Raw genomic sequence first — 24,232 nt, 5'->3', positions numbered from 1 at the left:
GGACACAGGCCCCTCGGGACGTGGGAGGGTGAGTTGTGGGCCCTGGTGGAGCGGATGGGCCGTAGCTAGCAGGGAGTGGGGGGGTTCCTGCTGACCACTCCCACTTGCCCTGGGGCCTGAGGCCTGGGCGCTGGCTGTGGTGAGGACAGCGGAGGTTTCCAAAGTGCCTGTGAGGAATTTTGAGGGAGGTGTGCAGACCTGATTAGGGAATCAGAATCCTGCCAGGAACAGTCGAGGCCCCAGGAGAAGCTGGATGACTGAGCTGTTACTTTCCTGATTATAAAACTCAATATATCGCCAGCATGTGAGATTTAGAAAATGCGAAAAGAAAAAAATCACCGTCTTTGGAGGTAACACCACTAACGTTTCCGTGTGTGTTTTCCTGTTCCTTTCGGTGTATCTTCCACATCCATAGAGTAGGGGTGTGTGTGGAGTGTTTCAAAGTAGAAGTCATGCTGTGTTCCTGCTTAGTGTAGGACGGGCGCCCTCCCTGTCGGCGTCCCTACGGACGACAGCTCCTCCTCTGTGACAGACCATCCTCACGTCCTCGCGCCCTACTTTTGTTTCCAGTTTTTCACAGTTAAAATGCCGTGCGGGAAGGTGAAAGGGAGGAAGTGGGGAGCGCTGTAGGGACGGGGCCGCCAGGCTGGTGCGAGTTAGGTACCGTGTGTCAGAGGCTGTTCCCGCCAGAGGATGTGGCACTGGGTAGGGAAGTGACATTGAAGAGTGACGTCTCCGCCACTGATGACCAGGTGTTACTAAGAAGCTAGGGTAGATCTAAAACTGCGCTGAACATACAAGAGTCGGGCCCAGTGTCCCCCTTTCCGGGGAGGTCCTGACCAGCAGACCCAGTTGGGGCGACAGACACATTGGCGGGAGAGGGTCTGGGGAGCAGAGGTGGGCAGCGTTATGCGTGTGAGGCCCCTCTTCCCTCTGGATCGTTCCCCTGATCCAGTGAAGGCACAGCACTCAGCGGCAGGTGGAGGGACCTCAGGACCCGGGAGAGACGATGGCCTGGGACATGCTTAGCAAGGCTGCATCTGATGGAGGAGATTCCACATTCCATGTCCTTTGTCCGTTGGTCTAACTTTGGGCAGCCTCTGCTGAGTAATGGACTCGGCAAAGGGGAGAAAGTGGATATTTCCACAAAGTAGTTTATTTCAGCGTTACTTACAGTCGCAGGAAACAAAAACGTTAGGGAAGACGGCAGAAGGGGAGTAGTTGAGTAACTGTTATAGGATACAAGAAATAGTCTGTAGTTAAGCATTATAGTGACAAAAACCGTCCTTAACGTGGGACTTGCTTACGCTGTGAGGAGAGCAAACTGCATGATCCTCGGTCCTCGGACTCCCACTCTGTAAAGTCTGCCGTACACAGAGACCAGGTGGTGCACAAGGTTAAGAAGGCAAGTTTGTTGTTGTTACAGGTGATGAGTATGAGGATAGTTAAGCTTTATTTTTTAAATGTCTGAAGTTTTTAAAACTCTTTCTCCTTTTGCAAATAATTTCTTCGTTATAGTAATAACGTATTTTACTTGTAGAAGAGAGTTACAAAGAAAAAATTAAAATCATCCATGAGTCATCTTACACCAAAAGTCCCTATGAAGTCTTACTTTGTTCATATCTATATGTGTGTTATATTCGTTTTTATCTTAGCAACTATGTTAGTAACAGTCTTGGTGGGGGTGGGTGGCGGGGGGGCAGGTGTCGAAACCAGATGCATCCCAGCAGTCCCTGCAGGTGTGTGTCCGGGGACCAGACCGGTGTGTGTGGACCAGGGATCGAGCAGCCTCGATCACGGTAGCCAAAGGTAGAAGCAACGCAAGTCTCCATCAGTAAATAAGTGCATGAACACAGTGTGGCTACACATGCGGTTGAATTCTGTTCAGCCACAGAAAGGGGTGTGATTCTGACACGTGTTACAACATAAGCAGACTTTGACACTGTGATGAATGGAATAAACCAAACGCAGAAAGACAGAAGTGTGTGGTTCCAGTGTACAAAGCCCCAGGACTCATCACAGTCAGAGACAGTAGAGTGGAGGTGATCAGGGCTGGGAGGGGGGCTATTATTTAGTGGGGTCAGAGTTTTGGTTGTGGAATATGAGGGAGTTTTACCCAGAATATAACCTAGTGGTGATGGTTACACAACATTGTGAGTGTATTTAATGTCACTGAATTGTGCACTTAAAAATTAAATGATTAAGTGACACATATATATATATATATATATATATAATATATAATATTACTATAAATGTAAAAACAAATGCCTAAGCACAAAATGAGAGGGATTTTGTGAATGGCACAAGTGAAAACTACGCCATGGTCCTCCCAGTTGGGTCTGGCCACCTGGAAGTGCCCCCACTGCTCTGCGGTCACAGGTCCTATTGTGCTGTTTCCAGCCACACCTGCTCTGTCACCTGCATGGGGGCCAGAGTGCGCCTGGGGAGCAGGCCCCGAAAGTGAAGGTCAGAAGCGTGACCGCAGGGCTGGAGGTCCTCAGCTGTAAATTGTTGAAGACAAGATTCAGAATACATTAGGAAAAAATACTCAGAAAATATTAAAGACCTGTTCTTTGGCGTGGAGTGAAGTCAGAACTACCCAAGGGAGGAGGGCCTGCTGGGGCCCCGAGCCCCCACTGTGGCGATGAGGACACACTGGGGGGCCACTTTAGACCTGGTGGTAGCAGTCGGGGAGAGTGTATCCGTTGGTGTTCTGTTGGCGGGGCCTCAGGGAAGACCCTCCTGTCGGTGACAGAAGCGGGGTTCCTAAGGCCCTGGGGATATGGGGTGAACAGCCTTCCACCTCCACCCTGCAGAGTCTCCCATTACTAACCTGTCAAAAAACGTGGGGGGTACAGTTAATCATCAGGTAGGAATACCAGGCAGCATGTGTAAGCTGGTGAATGGACAGGTGTCACACCTGTCCTGTTCCCTTGACTGCAGTTTATGATAAATCACTCACAGACTGAGGCACTGGGGGCTGTCCTGGGGGCAGGGGCCGACTGCAGGGGTAGTGTCTGGGTGCCGCACACGCGGGTGGACATGTGCAGGGAAGGTCACTGACCGTCCCCGGGACTGACCACGTGCTGTGCTCCAGGTGGGCCGCGACGGCGGGGCCAGTGAGGGCCGGGGCAGCAGCGACGTGGTGGAGGGAGGCCGGACAGCCCTGGACAACAAGACCTCCCTCCTCAACACCCAGCCCCCGCGCGCCTTCCCGGGGCCGCGGGCACGGGACTACAGCCCGTACCCCTATGCTGAGCCCGCAGGCGCCTACGACAAGAGCGCGCTCAAGGAGGCTGTGTTCGACGACGACATGGAACAGCTGCGCGGAGGTCAGTCTGGCGGTGGGGTGTCTGGTGGCGGCGGGCTGTGGCCACATGGGAGGGTTCTGGCAGAGGGTCTGGCCGCATGGGAGGGGTCTGTGGGCTGTGGGGGTTCTGGTGGTGGCGGGTCTGACGTTGCTGGAGTGGCGCTGTATCTCGGACCTGAGTTTTCCTGTTTTCACTTCTCTGTAAGGTCCACATATTTTGGTTCATTTCCACTCAATAGTTACTCTTTAGAAATCACATACATATGTATGTATAGTTTCCAAGCCTGTCATTTCGTGTTGCATTTCAATTCTGAGTGAAGAGTTAGGTTAGAACCTCGAACCACAGCTGTAAACAGGTAGCACTCACTGAATGTCTGCCGTGTGGCATGAAGCGTGTGGCTCACCAGGGACGCAGCAGGCGGCCTGAGAGCCCAAGGCCTGTCAGGAACAGCCCGTGGCGATCGCAGCAGTGGGGGGGGCCAGGCTTAGTGGGCCAGGATAAAGGAGTCGCGCTGTCTCTGTGGGTCGGGCAGGGTGGATGGACCCTGAAAGGGAGGAGGAGGCTTGCAGCCGTCCAGGAGCAGAGTCACTGCAGGGTTGGAGAGCACGGTCCCTGGCTGTGGACTGCCGTCTGCACCCAGGCCTGTTTCACAGACGAGAGGGAGGCTGTGCCTGTCACGCTTTCTAGGAGTGGGCTGTTCCTTCCACTGCTCATGGAATCACTGCATCGTTTAACTTAACTTGTTTGTTGGACAGACTAGAGATTAGGGCACTGGCTGTACTGTATTTACCAGCTGTACACAAAAAGGCTGAGAGAGAGAGGTAGGGTGTCGAGGGAAACAAGAGGACCCTAACACACGTACGGCCTCCAATCTTAGAAGCTAAAAAAAATAAGCAGATATAAATTTGGGGCTCCTGATGATTTCTCTTTGTATTTTCATCCTTTCTGTTTAAAGTTACCATTCAGAGTTGGATTCTCTTAAAAAGAACACAGAAAGAGAAAGAATGTGTCTCTCTGCCATGTGAACTTCAGTCAGGTCCCTGCAAGCAGCTGTGCCCTGAACAGACAGTCTGGGGGTAGCCTGAACCCCTGATTGGTGTGTGTTTGGGCTCCAGGCCTTCAAGGAGGGACTGGGCATTAATGGATCGGATGCAGTGGTGCAGGGCCTTGAGGAAGATGAGTGCACCCTGTGGATTTGATGGAGTGAGAGGCTGTTCCCAGTGGGGCCTGACTGAGGGTGCATGTAGGGATGTGCAGGGCACAGAGCTGGGAAGAGGAGGCAGCGGTCCCTGTGCGAAGTAGGAGGGAAAGCAGGGGGTCAGGTGGGCAGAGACACTGACGCCTATGCTGGGCCTGTGTCGTCACGCCCCGCGGGATCTGGGAGGCGCCCTGCCGAGGGTGAGTGCGGAGCCAGCGCCCCAGGGCAGGGCTGGGGCCCAGGGAGCAGGCCGAGCATCTCCTTCCACAGTAACCTGTGTCTCGTGTGTCTGACAAGTGCCCATCGACCACTCGGACCTGGTGGCCGACCTGCTGAAAGAGCTGTCCAACCACAACGAGCGCGTGGAGGAGCGCAAGGGCGCCCTGCTGGAGCTGCTCAAGGTCACGCGGGAGGACAGCCTGGGCGTCTGGGAGGAGCACTTCAAGACCATCCTGCTCCTGCTGCTGGAGACGCTTGGAGACAAAGACGTGAGGGCCCAGGCTGCCGCCTCTAAGTCCGCTTCCTGCTGGGTGTGGCTTCCGCTTTCCTTTCTGGGTTGTGCTTCCTCTTTACATCCCAACACTTCCAGACTTTCTGAGCACCACGTAGCAAGGTCACTTCCTTGTCAGAGACAGGCCTCTACCTGGTGAGCCGCAGGTTTTCCGGGAACTGGGCTCCTGGTCGTTGAGGGAGACTTGTTCCTGCATCAGGTCACTGTAACAAATTTCCCTCCCACTTTGTTAGCACAGAATGGGGTTTTTATGACGGGCTTTTTTCCTCACGAGTTTTACTTGTGTGTCATGTACAGTTGAGAAATAGAGGTTTGTTTTCTTGAAGGCCCCACTGTTCCATGCAGGTCCGACTTGGTTCCACTGCACATGTTAACAGCTCAGTAACCTTGACTGGTCAGGTGACAGGAGCCAGACGCGTAGATTATTACTGTTGTCTGTTACTGCCCATTATTATTTGTGAAACAAAAAAACCTTCTCCACACTGACATTCGGATGTGACGCACTGGGCATTTGCATCCGCCCGGTCTGCACTGTACACACGCACCTAAGGTGACTCTTGCAGGAGTGAGTGCTCTGCTGAAGCCTGCCTTCTCCCACCTGAGCCACTGGGCCCTCATGTGGCAGCAGGAATAGGTGTTGGGATTCCCTCAGTCATCTCTCTGCTCTGGGCTTCCGTAGGCAAAGAGAAACAAAGCTACGTGTGGAGAGCAGCTTGAGGGGCAGGGCCAGGCAGGTTTCTAGGAGGTTGACATGCCCGTGGTGAAGGTCCTGCCCAGGGTCACAGTGCTGTGGCAGCTTGGGTGGCAGATGGGCAAACATCATGGTGACTCTGATCACTTTCTGGCTTGGGATTAATGGTTTGGTGTAGGGTGGGCAGAGGTGGAGGGGCAGTGACAGAAGACCTGCATTAACTCTTAAAACAAAGTACACGTTGGCTGCTGCAGCACGTCTGCTGTCGGGCTTGTTGGGGGACAAGTGGTGTCAGGTGGAGGGCAGGTAGATGGCGTGTTCGTGTGAATCGTACAGGGGAGTGACAGGGAATCAGGATGTACTTTTTGGCTCTATTTGGCGTAAACCCCGTCTCTTTTACCGAGATCAGGACTCTGTTTGGAATGGCTCTCCTCCAGATGCATGACTTGGTCCTCAGACAGCTTGAGGCCTGTGCAGATTCCCTCCCCGTGACTCCTCGCGTGGGAGGTCAGGGGTCACTACAGACCTACAGCTGCCCTGAGAGAGTCCACGTCTCCCGGGCCACATGGGTGAAGCACGCAGATGCCTTTTACCTGTCCTTTCGTGGGTTTACCGGAGGGTCCCTTGCACAGCTGAGCCTCTTGAACTTTGGTGTGGCGGCCTCGTTGCTCTCCTTTGACTCATTCGGGAAGCCTGTATGGGGTCGCTCTGAGGTGTGGGGTCTGGGATGGTCACCACAGGCCTGCACTCACAGGGCTGGCTGTCTGGAGAGCCTGTGTCCAGTGGCGTTGGATCCATGTCACAGTGTCTGCGAGGTGCCCGACTGCTGTGTTTGCTGACATCTTTTTTTCCTGTGCTCCAGCATTCCATCCGGGCACTGGCACTGAGAGTTTTACGGGAAATTCTGAGGAACCAGCCTGCAAGGTTTAAAAATTATGCCGAGCTGACGATCATGAAGACCTTGGAAGCCCACAAAGACTCCCACAAAGAGGTGAGCCAGGCCTGGGGCCCCGGCGCGCTGGGCAGATGGTCTGTGGGCAGCAGGGAAAGGGAGTCCCTTTTTCCTGCAAGTCCATGGGGCATGGCAGGGTGAAGCCCCCTTTGCTGTCGCAGCTATCCTACATCAGGTTCTCACTGTGCTTCTCCACTGGCAGCTGAGTTGGCCAGGAGGTAGAGGCGGGCAAGTCTTAGAACAGCGCTTTCCTGCTCCAGAACCTCGCCAAGTTATGGCAGCTTCTGAGCCTCAGTTCCCTTGTGTGTCAGATAGGTGGGCGTTAGCACACGGCTTCACGTGCACGTCTGGTGCGGCCCACGGCTTGACAACGTAGATGCTACACCAGCTGATGATCTCCCCCACTGGCTCCAGACGTGCCATGGCCCCCGGCCCCTGGGCGCCTGTCAGGGCAGCACGGATGCCATTCTGTGCCCCAGCACACGTGTAGATGTGGGGCAGCCCAGGGACCCTCGCCCACTTGCCTGCCAGTCCTGCGAGCATCTGGAGCTCCAGAGACGGGGGGAAGAGGGGTGACCCTCGTTAAGATGAGCTCAGTGGCGCCCTTCTGGTGGACGGCACCGTGGGACGTGGCCCCAGGTGAGATGGAGCCACTGGCTCAGTTCAGGCTCGTGGCTCCCATGTGACCCTAGGAGCTCACTGCAATGAAAGAAGCTGTGATGAGAGCTGTGTCCACAGGAGCATCAGGCTCTTAAATCCTGGTGGTCTCTCCATCAGTTGTGGAGCTGCTGCCTGGACACCCACCCCAACTGACCATAGGCTCAGCAGGGGAGGCTGTCTCGCTCTGCGGAGGCACCTCCACCCGGCAGTCCTGGCACCGCACAGGGACACGAGTGACAGGTGTGCTGTCAACAGTAACTTGCTCTTCCAAAATCCAGCTGACTTGTGCACTGGTGACGACAGTCACTCGTGTCTGAACAAGACACTTTCCACTTAGAGTCAGCGTAGTCATTCCCGGGCGAGGGAAGAGGGTCCAGGAGGCGCCATCGTTTGTCAGGTGACACACCAGGTGGGAACCAGGTTGCACGTCTCTTTTGAGAGGCTGCTGGCCTGTGCTGACTCTTTTTTTGGTTTGTTTTTTAACCATGGTAGCTTCTTCTTAATGAGAATACAGTGATTAAAAAAAAAAACGCAGTAAAGTTGACATTCTTTCACAGATACTTGATGGCGGTGGTTTTCACAGGGGAGGGCCCAGAATCTGGCTTTAAGGTGGAACTAAGCCGTCCAGGGTGTGGCAGCTGTGAGCATCCCCTTGGAAGATGTGTCCTTAAGTGGGTGTCCTGTTCTTGAACTTAAGAACTTTGACAGTGGACCCCAAGAAGTATAAGTTAACCACAGTTAAATAATTCATTTAATCTGTTTTCTTGAGACATTTTGCTTTTTTCCCTGCAAAATGAGAAACTTAGGAGAGAATGTTGTTTGGTGTGAAGCCCTTTGAATTGCGTAAGGGACAAAAGCAGAAAGTACCTGCTGCTACTTAAAGCGTGTTTAGCCGCACTCAGTTGCCATGGAATTCGTGTAACCCAAGGGTCTGCACGCTGCTGTCACTGATGACCTGATAAAGCAGGTGGAGAAAACACGTGTTCTGACAGGAGAGCGTTTCTGGCAGGCCCCCTGCTTTGCATACTTTCAGGCTCACCTTGACTGGTGCCCTTGTGGTTTTCCTTATGAAACCCTATCTGTCGCTTTGCCAGAAGCTCCTGAGTTGGGCGCCTGTATATTTAGGTTTTTGTTTCTCTTTTCCTTTAAAATTCTTCTTCATTGGCTTTCTCTTATTTTATCGATCTGTCTCCATTCTTTGATTTTGTTTTTAAGGCTGAAAAGCTTGATGCACACAAAGTTGTGTGCTGGCCATTGTTGGCAGGCTAGCATCACACACAGTCTTTCTCTAGCCCTGTGTTTTCTCGTCAGGTACATCCGACTTTCATCCAGACATCACTCACGTCTGTTGGGGAGGATCCAAAGTGGTCACTAGTCAGACAGAGGCAGACTATGGGAGAAGCAGTCAGACAGAAAAACAAAGCGTGTTCCTCCCGGGCAGTCACTCCTGGAACAGCCTTCTCATCAGACCGAGTGGTTTTGTGTTCAGAGGCAAGCAGGCTTCAGCGGGAGGTGAAGATGGCCGACAGGTAGACACAGCTGCGGGGAGAGGCCTCCCCTGCCCACTGCAGTGGCCACGCCATCCTGCTCTCTGCGGTTCCGACTGCGGGACTTCTTGAAATGCCTTTTCTGTGAAGTTTGTCACAAAAGCCCTTAGGGAAGGCAGGACGGCTTATCTCGTCACCTGTAGGCCAGGCAGTTTCTCAGGGTCTTTTATTTAAGAGGAGCCATGCCTGCAGAACACTTTGCTCACACTGTGGGAACAGCCCATACCCCAGGCCTGCCTCAGGCATCATCCATCCTACGCTAACACGGCGATCTGTAGTAAGCAGGGTACCAATTTAGAGTTTTATTTTAAAAGTTGATGTTAGACTAGACGTGTTTTAGTATTCTCTCTTTGAATAAGTAAGTTTCTTTCATTATCCGACTGTCTGTCTTTATCCTTCTAGTAAATAAAGTTACTGTTGAGTGTCAGCAGCTCAGTCATGAGGTTGCTGCGGGTTACAGCAGTGTGGCCATTAGCAAGCGTCTTAAAGGGCTAAGGCCTTGGTAGTGGCCCTCTAAAGTCTTAGTGCCATTTTCTGTTCTTCAGAGAAATTCCATTAATTTTAACTATTCTTATTTTAGAACTAGCAGTCTGTTAGGGCTGGTACAGTCTCTCCTTCATTGATAGGATTTAATAGGAGAGTTGACGCTACGAATGAGATTCTGTGCTCAGTGCAGGGGTGACTCCGGAGACAGAAAAGCTGGTTTTCTGTCCAGCACCTGCCCCTCTGCAGCAGAACTGTCAGCGTGGTTGCCTCTCTGTGGCCCGCGTAAGCGTGGCCTGGTGAGAGTCACACACAGTGACGTAGTACATGCTTGTAAAACACACAGCCATTTCAGAGGCACTCGTTTCTTGGCAAACAATTAATATACTAATTGTTAATCATTTTATACACATTTAATGTAAGAAAGGCTGTTGCTTCCAGTCACTGTACCCAAATGTTGAAGTACTTGGTAAATGTTCTGTTTAAACTTGAGAGAAGCACCAGCTCTTTTTATCTGAACATCTTTTGTGGTTGAGACTTTCTGATCATTAGGCTCAGCTTTTGCTGAACTTGGCCACGTTAGTGAATATTCTATTACGTTTGCCTTTTGAAGGGAAAGACGCAGCAGTGTTTGTGCCGCTGTCCAGGGTCACCGGGCACCTCCTGCTCCCAGGAGTCTTGGTGTTTCGGGCACCAGGACCTGGCCGCGGTGGTTGGGCTTCTTTGCAGAGGTTTGGCTCTTAGGTAAAAATGAAACAGCCGTCCTTATGTCTCCAGGGGTTTTGTTTTGAAATCTGTTCTAGTTAATTTTATTTTTTTTACAACTTCAGGGAATTAAAAGAGCAAAGCCAGGCTAAATTTATTTTAAAAAGAGAACTCTTCGGGGACTGGTTTTCTGGCTTCTGCCCCACCTGCCGCGCTGCGTGTCTTCTGCGGGCCTGGCAGCCCCGGGACAGTGGTTGTGTCGGAGAAAGCACTTCTGCGAGCGGGCCTTCTGCCTCCGACAGCGGTTAGAATCGCTGTCGACACGTCACAGCCGGACCCCTCACGTCAGAACAGCCCCCAGAAACCTCTCGGGGCAGCGGGCGTGTCAGTTGGTTCTGGAGAACAAGGCCTATGTGAACCTGGAAAAATCACTCCACTCCTCTGGACCTTGGTTCTCCTGTCTGTTAGCCCAGGGAGTGGACTCGACACTTATCTGTGTGTCTCCAGCCCCAGGATAATGCGAGTGGTTATTGAATAACAAACCAAAACCTTCATAGATTCTAAGGCTCCAGTTTTCCGTGGACCCAATCTGGGGATTGGCCAGAGGCCCTATTTCCTTTGTAAGTTTTGCTTTTTTTAACAAAAAGACAAAACCAGAAACCTATGCAGTCATTTAAAAGTTCAGAGGTGCTTGGCTGCAGTCTGACTCCGGTGGCACAAACTCTGTTGAGTGTTTTTCTAACTAGAAGCAGGGGGGGTAGGGGGCACGGCTTTAGACTTCAAGGTAACCGTGGTTCAGTCAAGGTCAAAGCAACAGGATCAACGTGTGGCCAAGAGAGCAGGGCACTGGGCATTCGGAGGGGCTGGAGCAGTCGAGGTGGCCGGAGGTGGGCAGCAGCCGAGGCAGCCAGCCAGCTGGGTGGCACGGACTCAGAGGATGCCTGGGTTGGCTCTGCTGAACCGACTGCCCCAGTCAGAGGTCCCTCTCACACCTCAGGATTGTTCAGGGGGTGGTCCCCCTCCCTGGGCAGCCACCTCCTAGCACCAGATGTGACTCCGGTGGCATCAGAGAGGGCCTCTTATGGAAAGAGAGGCCGCTCACGTGCAGGAAGCAGTCACAGGGCCACCGCATCACATCAGAACCTTTGAGTTTGCAGTTTGCTGAAGTAACACTACTGGGAACCACAGCAGCTTCATTAAGAGGATACTGACACGCATCCTGCTCCTGCCCATTCACTGGCGGTGTGGTTGTGGGCCAGATGCCCGGGGGTCTGAAGTCCTCTTACAGGAGTGAGGCTGGGGGAGGGCCTACCTGCGGGACTGACGCTGTTGGAAACTGAAGGTGCTTTTTAACCCTCTTCCACTCAGAAAGTAGATCAATTCTAATGGAATTGTAGTCAAGGTTTTTGAATTTTACGTAAAGTGGATATAACTACATTTCTCTAAATGTATCTTTAAAAGGCTTTGGACCACATGCTTAGCATGCATGAGGCCCTGGGTTTAATCCTCAGTACCTCCAGTAATATAAATAGATAAATAAACCTAATTACCTATCCCCCTCCCCCAAAGAAAATAAAAAAATTTTTATAGTCTATTTAAACTTGGATAAGTTAACTTTAAAACTCCAGTAAGGCTGCAGCTGTGTCTTTGGGCTGCTGCGTTGGCTGGATCATGTGTGTCTACACTGGGGGCCGTCACTGTCACCCGAGGCTGGAGACCTCAGGGTTTGCAGAGGTGGATTTTGGAGACGCAGAGGAGGGGCCAACTGTGTGCCATCCACCTGCCCAGCTGAGGCTTACGTTGTCTCCCACACGGGTCCTGAAGGGCTGGCCCGGTGTCTGCAGCGTTCTCTGGGACGGGGGACCCCTTGACATTCTTCCCTGTTGGCCCTAATTCTACCTCTTGGGGTAGGACAGAGTGAGTCTCCCAGCCAAGACCGTCCCACGTTTGGGGCAGTGGTGCAGCCGCGGGTCTGCCCGTCCAGGCAGGGTGCGGTGGCTGTGCTGTTAGCACTCATGTCCTTCAGCTCTGCCTTGTGAACCTGTATGTGTGCGTTTTTCAGACAAAGCACTCATCGAGTACAGGTAGAAGATGAGGTTTGTGATCCAAAATAAAGTAAAACTTCTTAATTCGGGTCCCCCTCATTTTACTGACGAGGGAAACTGAGGCCTAGACACAGAGGATATTTCCCCCAAGTCCTGCTCACTCGGTGGTGACAGAGCCAGGTCTGAAACTTGAGTCCACAGACTCTGAACCTGAAGCTTCTCTACACCCCACCCCACCCCAGGACCGGGGCCTGGGCTCAGGTCTGCCTCATGCCCACCCACCTTCCACCTTGGGGTTTAGAGCAGGGCCACTCCTCCACCGGAGACGTGGTCCCCGTGTGAGTCCCGTATCCGCCCTGTGTGTCTTCCTATAGGTGGAGTGGCCTTTCCCGTGGCTCCTGAGTGGCTGGGGGGCTACAGCAGGCGAGTGAACCCCTGGGCCCAGGGTTCCTGACCTTGTGCTCGTCTGCTGCGTCTGTGACAGAGCCAAGTCAGGGTCTGTGAACTTAAAGCGTGGAGTCCCGGTCGTGACAGGTTCTCTGCTCTCAGGGAAACTCTATCTTTAAGCAAACATTCATCAATGTCCTGAGTAATGTTCTCATTTTTCAGAGCGTTAGATAAGGAAATCGTGCTTTTCCGAGCTGACATGTTATTTCGCAGACTTTGAAAAGGAAGAATTCCTGTGTTTCTTAACCGGACTGTAGCAAAATTAGCAGAAGGGGAAGGGTTTTGGTCACTTCATGGTGAGTGAGTGTGACCCGGAGCCCACGCTCCCTCCTGAACGTGTCTGGCGTGTGGCCAGCATGCCTCCCAGGCAGTGTCCTCCCCGTCTCCTCGCCGCGTTTACTTTGCCCTGCGTTTGCTTACGTTTGTAATCTTTGCTTCTTATGTTACAAGAAACCCGGGGAAAACCTGCAGTTCCCTCTGAGTCGGGCAGCTGGCCAGAAGCTGGGAGCTTGGCCCACAGGGGGGAGTCGAGGCCTCCCTGATGGCTCGCCAGACACGGTGCCTGTCTCGGGGGACATGCTTAGACCCTAGGAGGAGAGGGGCCTCAGACGTGCCACCGCAAAGTGCAGTATTTGCAGAAAAACTCCTTACGTTAAATATGTCTGATTGAATGCTTCGTGCAGGCGACACCCAGAATCCCTGGAGTTTTGTAAGGGGACCTTTTCAAGCTTAGAGCTGACCTGTCTGCCGGCAGCTCACCGTGATCTGGCTGATAACAGGGCCTAGAGAGATGGAGGAGGGAGGGAACCTTGCAAGAGGGTCTCACTGTGTGGGTGGGTAGTGGCCACTCGTCTGGGTGGGTAGTGGCCTCTGCATCCCTTGTGCAGCTGGGAGGTTCCTGGTTTGCTCCTGTCGAGACCAAAGTGGTGCTGCTGGGACTTCCCGGTCCATCTCCCAGGCCCGTCTGTCCACCTAGTGGTGTTTTAAGTTCCTCTGCATCAGTGTTGTCCAGCTTGGGTATATCTATGAAATCGTCAAGTATTTTCTGACCCTTTCGTTTTTACCCCAAGTTTGAAACTTCCTCATTTGGTCAGCATCACTGGGCTTTCTGACCAGTGTGTTGTGACACCTGGACGGTGACTTCCTACGTAGAAAGGTGTTAGTGTCCCCACGGTCTGACTATGGGGCAGCCCCACCCATCCCCCACTCTGCTTTCACTGCGGCTGTCTCAGGGTGGGAGGCTGCGGCTGCTGCTCGCTCTAAGCGGAGTCCCTGCACTGGGCCTGGGGTCGGCAGCAGTGCACAGGGCTCACCCAGCGGGGCTGTGTTTCAGGTGGTGAGGGCTGCAGAGGAGGCCGCGTCCACACTGGCCAGCTCCATCCACCCGGAGCAGTGCATCAAAGTGCTCTGCCCCATCATCCAGACGGCCGACTACCCCATCAACCTGGCCGCCATCAAGATGCAGACCAAAGTCGTTGAGCGGATCGCCAAGGAGTCCCTGCTGCAGCTCCTCGTGGACATCATCCCAGGCCTGCTGCAGGTGGGTGCCCCATGTAGGGTGGAGCCCAAGGGGAGCTGCCTCCACCAGGCATACAGGGACATCTTCCCGGCAGCCAGGACCTGTGGCTCGCAGAAGGAACTTCCTGTTTACTGTAAACGCATTTGATCGTCCATTTTTGTTCGTTCAGTGAGCCCTCTTGCATGTCTGGGAGCCCAGCCCTGGGCACAGCGGCCGTGGACAGACTCAAATTGCTCATATGTCCACCAGATATTTACACACTGAAGCCCTTGTAAGCCTGAGGCATCGAGTTAAATAGACTCTGGAAGATAAAAGGTGTTTTCTACTATTCCTCAGGGAGTTTTCAGCCTGCTGTGGACCCAGCATGGCCAGACAGACAACACTGGGGACACTCCATTTGCTGAGTCAGCATTGGGGAGGTGCAGGGGGAGTCTCAGAGAGAGAGGTCTCAGGAAGAGGGGGAAGTCAGCTTTACATTGAATAAATGCTGCTGTTTGCTGAGCACTTGGCTCAACACACAACTGAGAACTGGAGGTCCCAGGCAGAGGGAAGGGTGCAAAGGCTGGAAAGCCCTGAGGGCCGTGGGGAGGGAGCCAGGGAGGCCTGTTGGGGTGTGGTGGGGTAACGGGGGACAGGGGCCCAGCTGAGGAGGATGTGACCACGGCCGTGGGCTGGCCATGGACTGGACATGCCCCAGAGGCCTTCGCACAGCAGGGAGGTTACCCACAGGAGTGGGCAATGCCTCTCTGCTTGCTTTAAAGGGGTTTTCACATGTGCGGACTGCTTTGCTGCTGGGAGAAGTGTGAGAGAAGCCGGTGGTTTTTCCTGTTAATTTTCCTTCTCTCTTCTGCGTCTCACCTCATGCTGTGGCTGAGGCTGCCACGCCCTGGTGGTGGCCCGGACCCTGCTGCTGCCCCTGGGCGTGTTGAGTGTGGCCTCGGGACCCGGAGGAGCACAGGTGTGGCCCCGTCGCTGCCACCCACGCATCCATCCAAGTGGAGCCAGAAGGGGGTTGGTGGGACTGTTGGTGGTCGCAGGCTGTGGGCGAGTCCTCCTGTCCCCTCTGCCTACAGGGCTACGACAACACGGAGAGCAGCGTACGCAAGGCCAGCGTGTTCTGCTTGGTGGCAATTTATTCCGTGATCGGAGAAGAGTTGAAACCTCACCTGGCGCAGCTGACGGGGAGCAAGGTATGTGCAGTGGGCGGGTCACAGCCCCCACCTCGTCCGCGCCCGGGTCCTCCTGGGCCTCTTCTCAGGTGAGACGACTGACAGTCCAGGGAGTCACTGGGGCGCTGTGCGGCCATCCTTGTTAGCAGTGACAGTGAGGACGTTCACTCATCACCCGCGAGGGTCACACAGCGGGCCCTCCACCTGCCCTGCCGGTCTGGGCACTGTGCTCTCTGCCAGCTCCTGTGCTAGCGTCCCTGTGGGAGGGGGACAGTTAGCCTGCGAGTGACCTGCCCAGGGCACCTCGGGTCTCACTCCAGAGCCCGGCTTCTTGTTCTGGGCTGCTTGTGTTCTTTCAAGGGTGCTCTGGAGTCAGGCAGAGCATGACTATTGGCTCCTTGAAGATGAGTGTGGCCAGAGTGCTTATGGGTTTAAAGTAACCTCAGACCTGAGAGCGGGCCAAGCACAAGCAGGTGGAGACCCCTGAGCTCTGGCAGGAGAGGCAGGGCCTCGGCCACACCCAGGCGCCTGCTGGAAGGGCACATCCCAAAGTGGAAGTGCCCAGCTCCCTCCTTAGCAGAGGAGTCAGCTGGCGCTGCAGCGTCCTCACGGAGAGCTGTTCCTGTTACCGAGTCCAAATTCGTTCTGCTCACTGCACAACAGGCCATTTAATTGGAAGATGAGGTGTTGGGGCAAGGAATAGCGACTTTATTTGGAAAGCTGGCAGACTGAGAGGACAGCAGGCTAATGTCTTGGAGAACCATCCTGCTCCAATCAGGATACAGGCTCCTTTTATACAAAAAAACAGGGAAGGTGGTGTGGTTTGTTGTTGCAAACTTCTTGCTGTAGGAATTCTTTGTTCCTGCAGCCGTCCATGTAGGTCAGGCCATGGTGTCCCTGTAAACCTCCAGCAAAACAAAGGTTATTCTCTATTTTGCAACTACATAAGTGCAGAAGTGCTAACATCCTTAAAGGTCAGAGCCCGGAGAGTAGGCTCTTCTGTATATTTCAGGCTAAAGGCAACATTGTTTCACAGAAGGTGCAGAGCTAGCCTAGACAACAGGGCACAGTGGTTAAAACTAAAAGAACAGATCCAATATGGAGTCAGATTTGTTCCTCTATTACATTCCTTTAACACGGTTGGTGAGCATCCCAGCTCAGGAGCTCTGGGCAGCCTGGCTGTGCTGCTCTGCAGTGCGGGGCCTGTGGCCGCTCTGCTGTGTGAGCCAGGCCATCCTATCCCATGTGCTGTGGGAGGTTGGCAGCACCCCAACTGCTGCCTGCAGGCCCAGGAGCCACCGCCATGGTGTCTCCACATGTGGCCACATGTCCCCTGGTGGGACCACTGGTGAGCAGCTGGGGGCGGTAGTGAGTGAGGGTGTGCATGAGTGACTGGGGCTGTGTCCCTGGAGCCCATTCTCTCCTCTCCTCCTGCCCAGCCCTCACCCGGCCCTTCCCTGACTGTGCGCACAGGTGCTATGCTGGGCCAGGAAGACCCCTCTCCTGCCTACATCAGGACTTGTAGGCAGTTCCTGGTGGCAGCAGGGACCTCCCAGACAGTATTTACAGAGGGACAATTCATCCAAAAGTGATAGCGGTCAGAGCCTGGTTCTTCTGGCCCTTTTTACTCTCCTGAGTGAGGGAGTTGTGCTGTGATCTCACGTGACCCCTCCTTAGGGGCTGAGCAGGTGCGGGGGTCATCTCACCCCTGCTCTACAGCCGGAGCCCCACGTCCTCCTACCCCTGCACGACTTCAGTCCGCTCAGAGGGCTCAGGGAGGCTGGCCTGACACCTCTCTGCTTTGGGACCCCAGTTCTTCCAGCCATTGCAGTTTGTAGATATAATAACTCGGCTGTTTTAATATGAATCTTGTAGACTGAAATGCACATCTCCTAAAACCAGCAGCCCCCTCACCCCAGCCCCCAAAGTGGGTAATTGATAGAAGTTCCCAAATGGTACCAGGCTCTGGAGAGAGACGCCTGACACAGGGTTACCACAGGACCTCTGGGGTGCACGTGACGGGTGTCTCACTGCCAGGGCCGCAGTACCAGCTTTGGGATCAGGATTCTGGTCTGTATGAGCTTGAACAAGCTTTCTTTTCTATTCTTTCTCTCTTTTGTAAAATACGTGGAACAAAATTTTCTGTCTTTTCTACCATTTTTGTGTAGTGTTCACTGGCACTGAATACAGTCATCTTGTACAGCCATCACCACCATCCATCTCCAGAGCTCTTTCCATCTTGGAAAACTGAAATCCATTAACTAATAGTTCCCCAGTCCCCCTCCGCCAGCCTTGGACTTCGTGTGTGTGTGTGTGTGACCACTGCACAGTGTCTGTCCGTCTGTGATGGCTTATTTTGCCCAGCGTAGAGTTCTCTAAGGTTCATCTGTGCTGTAGCAGGTGCCAGAATTTCCTTTCTGTTTGAGCCTGAATAATCTCTCTGAATGTACATACAGCATTCCACATGTCCACTTCTCAGTAACAGACATGTGAGCTGTTTCCCCTTTTTTGGCTTTTTGGCTGTTAGAAACAATGCTGCTGTGAACATGGGGGCACAGACATCTCCTTGAGACCCTACTTTTAATTCTTATGGGTATGTGTCCAGGAGTGGAATTGCTGGATTATATGATAACCACCGAACTGTCCTCCAGAGTGGCTGCACCATTTTCCATTCCCACCAACAGCACACAAGGACCCTCCCCAACACCTGTTGTTCTCTCTCCTTTTGATGGTAGCCTTGCTGATGGCTGCTGTGAGGTGACCTCTAACTGTAGTTTTTATTTGTTTCCCTGATGGTTGGTGACATTCAGATTCTTTCCATGGGCTTGCAGACCAGTTGTGTATCTTCTTCAGAGAAATGGCTCTTCGGGTCCTTTGCCCATTTTTTAATTTTGCTGTTTGTTTTGTGTTATTGAGTTGTAGAAGTTCTCTGTATATTCTGGATATTAATTTCTTGTCCTTTGATGCACAAAAATTTTTAATTTTCATAAAATCCAAGCTCTTTGTTTTTTTGCCTGTGCTTTTGGTGTCATATTAAAAAATCATTGTCAAATCCAATATTGTGAAGCTTCTAACAATTTTATAGTTTCAGCTTTTAATGCAGGTCTCTGATCCGTTTTGAGTTGATTCTTGTGTGTGGTGTTAGGTAAGGGTCCAACGTCACTCGTCTGTTGTATGGATATTCAGTTTTCCCAGCACTATTTATATGTGAAAAGACTTTTTGCAAAGAACCTCATTGGGATTTTGATAGGGATTTTGTTGAATCTATATCCAGCTTTGGGTAGTATTGACATCACAGGAATATTGTCTTCCAGTCCATAAACATGGGATGTCTTTGAAGTCAGGACAGTATTGACCTCATAGCATGAATTCAGATATGTTCCTTCCTCTTCAGTTTCCTGGGAAAAAATGGAGAAGGATCATATTCATTCTCTAAATGTTCGGTAGAATTCACCAGTGAAGCCATCTGGTCCAGGGCTTTTCTTTGTCAGGAGACTCTTGATTACTGACTCAATTTCTTTACTAGTTATAGGTCTGTTCAGATTTTCTCTTTCTTTGTGATTCAGGCTTAGTGTTTGTGTTTCTAGGAATTTGTCCATTTTGTCTGGGGCATCTGAATTGTTGGTGTACAGTTACTCATGGTGTTCTCTTATAATCTTTTTGACTTCTGTACAGTCAGCCGTAATGTTTCTGAGTTTAGTAAATTGACTCGTCCACATTTGTTTCTGATTTTAGTCATTTGACTTGTCTCTCTTTTGATAACTTGTCTAAAGATTTGTCAGTTGTTTTTTTTTTTTTTTTTAACAGAACCAACTTTGGGTTTTGTTAACATTTCTGGTTTTTGTTCCACTTATCTCTGTTCTTTATTTTTGTCATTTTATCTTTATTATTTTCTTCCTCCTGCTAGCTTGGGGTTTAATTTATTCTTTTTGTTTTGTTTTGTTTTTTTTGTTTTGTTTTTTTTAGTTCCTTAAGATAAGATAAGTTACATTATTGATCTAGGTCATTCTTTTTTAATATGTGTTCATAGCTATGAATTTTCCTCTTTGTACTGCTTTTGCTGCATCCCATAAGTTTTGGTATGTTGTATATTCACTTATCCCAAGATATTTTCTAATTTCCTTTGTGATTTCCTCTTTAACCCATTGGTTGTTTTAAAATGTGTGGTTCGGTTTTTACAAATTTGTGAATTTTTTAGTTTTCTTTCTCTTACTGATTTCTTACTTCATCTGGTTGTGGTCAGAGAAGATACTTTGTGTGGTGTCTTTTTAAATTTATTGAGACTTAATGTGTGGCTGACATATAGTCTATCTTGGGAAGGTCTCATGTGCACTTGAGAAGAATGTGTATTTTTAGATAGAGTGTTCTGTATCTGTCTGTTAGGTCTAGTTGATTTGTTGTGTTGTTCAAGTTCTCTCAAGTAGAATATTGAAGTCTCCCAACTATTATTATAGAACTCTTTCTTCCTTCAATGTTGTCAATGTTTGCTTCGTATGTTTTGATGGCATGTTATTAGATGTGTAATTGTAAATGTTATCATTTCTGGCTGTATTGACCTTTCATTCATCTGTAATGTCCGTCTTTGTTTCTGGGAACCTTTTTTGATTTAAACTCTCATTTGTCTGATCCTAGTGTAGCTGCCCTGTGCTCTTGGTTACTGTCTCTGTGGAATATTCTTTCCCATTCTTTTACTTTCCACCTATTTGTGTCTTTGGGTCTAATGTGAGGCTCCTGTAGACAGCATATAGTTGCATCATGTTTTCATTTCTTTAAATATATATTTCCAATCTCTGTCTTTTGGTTGGAGAAGTTAACGCATTCACGTATAATCACTGATGAGGAGCGACTTCTGTCATGTTGGTGTTTGTTTCCTTTCTATATGCCTTGTAGCCTTCTCTTCCCTCATTTGCTACATTACTGTTTCCTTTTGTGTATGTCTGCTTTCTGTACTGAAACATTGTAATTTCTTTCTCACTCCCTTTTGTGTGTGTTCTGTGGCTGTTTTCTTCCTGGAGCAGTAGCGCTCTGGTCTGAATTCATACCGGCTCATTGAGCAGGCGCTCTGGGCCCTGGCCTTTTCACTTGTGAAATAGCAGAACTGTGCTGCTGCCTCACAGGCGCGTGGCGAGGCTCAAATACGATCCTCGGTGTAGAGCTTGTAAACTGCGACGTGCACACGCATCGTCCACACACATCGCGCGCACTGTCACCTTCTCTTCCCTGTGCTTGCACTTGTGCTCTTGACCCAACTGGCTGCACACATGAGGGGTTCTGAGGTGCAAATAACTATTAACAATGTTTAGCAACTCATTTTTACCCAGCTTTAACCCCTGACATCTTGGGTGCTGAGCATGCGCTCTACCACTTGAGCTATATACCCTCCCCCCTTATTTTTTTTCTTTAAAAACTCTTTGACTCAACAAATATGTGTTGGGGACCTGCCTTCTTCACACTATGCTGAGGCCTGTGGGAAAAGCAGAGACTTATCCCTGCCCCAAAGTGGCATAAAACCCAGCTAGGGAACAGGACTGGCCGGCCCCTGGGGACATGTGTGCGGCAGCTGAGAGTGACCTGCCAACCACGTGTGCAGACACAGTGTGGGGTTCTAGAGCAGGAGGCAGGGAGCACCTCGGAGGAGGAAGTGGGGTGACCTGGGCCGGCTTGGCAAGGCAGGGGTGCACGGACAGGGACAGCGTGAACAGCTTGGGCGGCAAGAGGGGAGGTGCTGGGAGGACACACTTCCTGAGCAGGGCTGTGGGAGGGAGCGGGCACGCGGGGCAGCTCCGTGCAGGCGGCAGGGGCGTCCATGGGCAGGAGTGCGTGGGGCCACGGATGGTGGAGCCCTGGGCTGCCATCTCCCCACCGTGCGGGGGTCTGCTCACCGTGGCCCCGGCTCCAGGCAGGGGCCGTGAGCAGCGACAGCCGGTGAGTGTTGGGTGGGGAGCCCTCAGCCTCTGGCTGCTGTTCCTCCGTGGCCTGGCGTCTTCCCTGCTGCCTGCCTTCCGCCCCCGCTTTGCTCACCGCGTGTCTTCTCTCCGCAGATGAAGCTGCTCAACCTGTACATCAAGAGGGCGCAGACCACGAACAGCAACAGCAGCTCCTCCTCCGACGTCTCCACGCACAGCTAGGGCCCGCAGCCGGTGTGGCGCCTCCCGATGCCCCAACCCGCCCGGCCGGGCGCGAGGCCCGCGGATGCTCATTACAATCAGTATTTTGACCCCTTCCAGCCATTGCGTCGAGTTGCTGGTGCGCTTATAAAGGAAGCCAGGCCTGTGTTGCGTCTTCGCACAGAACAAAGGACGAGGACAGACGAGCCCCTGGCCCCGTGTGCGGCCTGCTGAGGTCACAGCCCGTGAGGCTGCAGGCTTGGAAACTGTGCAGCCCGCTCTTGGTAGAAAGTAGCGTTTTCTCTTCTGTTAACTACAGACGTGAGGGTGTGTGTCTGTGTTTCTCCTGCATCGGGGCCCGTGTGGGGCGGAGCCCACCTCACAGCTGACACCGTGAAAGGGTTTTGTGTGTTTTAGGCTGTGTTTTGAGACCTACTGAGAAGTGAATCACGTCTTGGCAAGAAATGGGTAAAAGCCTGACAATGGCCTTGAGCGAGTGTATGGTATGGGTTTTGCTTCAGTGTTTGACCTGGAGGCTGACGGCCGCAACTCTGGGTTAGGAGGGCACCTCCATCGCCAGCTCCTCCCAGGACAGGCTCCCAGCCCCCCGAACACCTGCGCTGCCGCCGTCCCCACTCCCGACTTCCACCTGGAGGAAGTTTAGTGTAAATCCAAACACAAAGCCAAGGTCAGTTGTAGCATCACTTCATTTCACGATGATACAGGAGCAGTTGTCTGTTTCCCTGCTAGGGTTTGGGGGAGCACTGTTCTTACAGCGCTTGTCTAGAGACCCTGGCATGTGTTGGCTCAGGTGTAGGGCTGTCTGTTCCTCTCCCCATCGTGGCCTGAGCCGCTCTGTTCTAATGTGTTCTTGGTTCATCTGGTAAATGGTGGCTCTGCCATCTGCACTTTGACGTCTCTGTTCAGTTTGGGATTGAGATCAAAGAAGAGCCTAGAGAGACCAGAATCAGAATAACTTTTTTTAATTTTAGGGAGTGAAGCACTTCCTTGATCATCTGTTGAAATAGTGTTTAAGGAAAATAATTATGAGTGGCAAAAAAACAGAAAAACAGGAGTTGAAACACAATTTTAGTCTTTCCTTTTCTTCAATGAGAAAATTACCCCTTTAAAATTTTTGTTGAGGGTTTCATTGCTCCATAAAAGATTTAGAGTCCAATTAACTAAATTTTGGGTAAAATTCTTAAAGCCAGGTGGAAATTCTTAGTGCAGTCATGGCGTCTTCGCCCGCTACTGTTCCACTTTGGACCCTGGAAGCTCACGCAGCTCAGCGTCCTTGCCGTGCCGGTGCCGGGTGCTGAGGTGTCTGCGCTCCCAGGGCGGACGGAGCTGCCAGGATGTGGCTACTCACCACCCAGCCCCAGTGCTGGCCACTGTCAAAGACACCGTAGCAGAACGTAGCTTGTTTTCACTCGGAATGTATTTTAGGTCTCAGCTTGGAGTAGGCGCAGAAGTGGAGGTGGAGGATGAGTGAAGCCAGAGTGCCTTCCTGCACCCGTGTGCGTGCATGGGGGCGGGGGTCTCGCACTTGTGGGAGGTACCCCACTGCTGCTGCTGAGGGAATTTAGGGGTGCATTTGAGGTGGTTAGACATTGTTAACTTCTTTTGGGCTCAGAACATAGCAGGACCAGGCCTTATTTCCACTGACAGACACCATGCGTGGACGTGTCTCAGGGGGACTTCTCTGTCACCCTCTTCGAGCGAGCAGAGCGCCTGTTGCTCACCCCTGTTGTGGAGCTGTGGGTCCTTCCTGCCCAGTGCGCTTAGAAGAACTTTATCCTTTGCCTCCCTGACGCTGGATCGCCACAGCCCACCCAGCGCTGGGGAAGAACCTTGAACTTGGCCGGACATCCCCCTGGTGTGCTCACCAGGGGCTAGTCTGCCCATCCGTGCCCGCCACCGCCCCCCAAGAGCTGCCTCCCTCACTCCGGGCCCAGGAGGGCCGCATGCCGCCTCCCTGCAGGCCTCCTGCTTGGATGAAGCCGCAGAAGCGACGAGCAAAGCACCCAGAGCTGCCTGCCTGCCGCGTTTGCCCGGCTGTCCGGGGCCGATCACCCACCGGGGCCAGGTCATCCGGCCCTTCTGCCCGTCAAGCTGCTGTCGCCTCTTTCAGGCCAAGGGGGAGGCTGGCAGCCTCCCGAGGACACGTGTGCTGCGCCTGGCCGGCCTTGGCCGCCCCACCGCTGTTTGTCTCAGAACCTCTCTCTCCCGGCGCCTTTCTTTACCCAGCATCACACACACAGTAGAGAGCCGTGGTAACAACTCGGCAGGGCCCCACCAGGACTGCGCTCACGCTGACGTTCGGGGACAAAAAGGGTGGTCTGGAAGGGGTCAGCCCCCAAAATGGCTTTGTCCGCGCTGTGTTCACACGCATGGTCCCCACGCCCCAGGTTGGGTTTTGTTTCCTGGTTTTGTTTTTTGGGGCTTTCTCATGTCACATCCATATCTGTATTTATATTTTATTTGTTTCACTCTCAAGTATCATGGCAAATGTACAGATTTTTTTTGTTAATAATGTGCTAGGATTTGCTAAAAAAGAAAACAATACAGAAAACCTTTTGAGTTTGCCCTAGAATAAATGAAACTCACTTTGGTTTCCCGCATTGGCGCAGCCTTATGTCGCCGTGCCTGGAGGTGGCTTACGGCGAGCTCTGAACAGGCCAGGAGTCTGAGGAGTCGGGGGCTGTGTCGGGGAACCGAGAGCTCGGCAGGTTGGACAGGGAGGAATGCAGGGTGGCGGGGTGCCTGCCCTGAGTGCCCAGGGGCCCATCTCTCCTGGAGCCACAGGACCGGGGTCTCCTTGGATTCTGAGACAAGCCGGGGTCTGCCCTGCTGCTTGTGGCAGGCGTCAGGGAGCTCCGGAAAG

General features: G+C 52.2%; 1 protein-coding gene across 1 annotated transcript in view; it reads left to right on the top strand.

The window, feature by feature from the left end:
* Window positions 1–23,969, top strand: part of CLASP1 (cytoplasmic linker associated protein 1) — a 192,244-nt gene extending 168,275 nt beyond the window's left edge. Inside the window, 6 exon segments of the mRNA XM_032479286.1 lie at window positions 3,101–3,335; window positions 4,810–5,000; window positions 6,577–6,705; window positions 13,887–14,093; window positions 15,146–15,262; window positions 21,283–23,969. Of these exon segments, the coding sequence (XP_032335177.1) occupies window positions 3,101–3,335; window positions 4,810–5,000; window positions 6,577–6,705; window positions 13,887–14,093; window positions 15,146–15,262; window positions 21,283–21,369 (966 nt within the window). The 3' untranslated portion in view covers window positions 21,370–23,969.
* The last annotated feature ends 263 nt before the right edge of the window (window positions 23,970–24,232 follow it).

This window comes from Camelus ferus, chromosome 5, assembly GCF_009834535.1.
Source record: "Camelus ferus isolate YT-003-E chromosome 5, BCGSAC_Cfer_1.0, whole genome shotgun sequence".
In the NCBI taxonomy this organism is placed as follows: domain Eukaryota; kingdom Metazoa; phylum Chordata; class Mammalia; order Artiodactyla; family Camelidae; genus Camelus; species Camelus ferus.
Note: the sequence above shows the minus strand (reverse complement) of the source record. Positions and strands in the feature narration are given on the sequence as shown.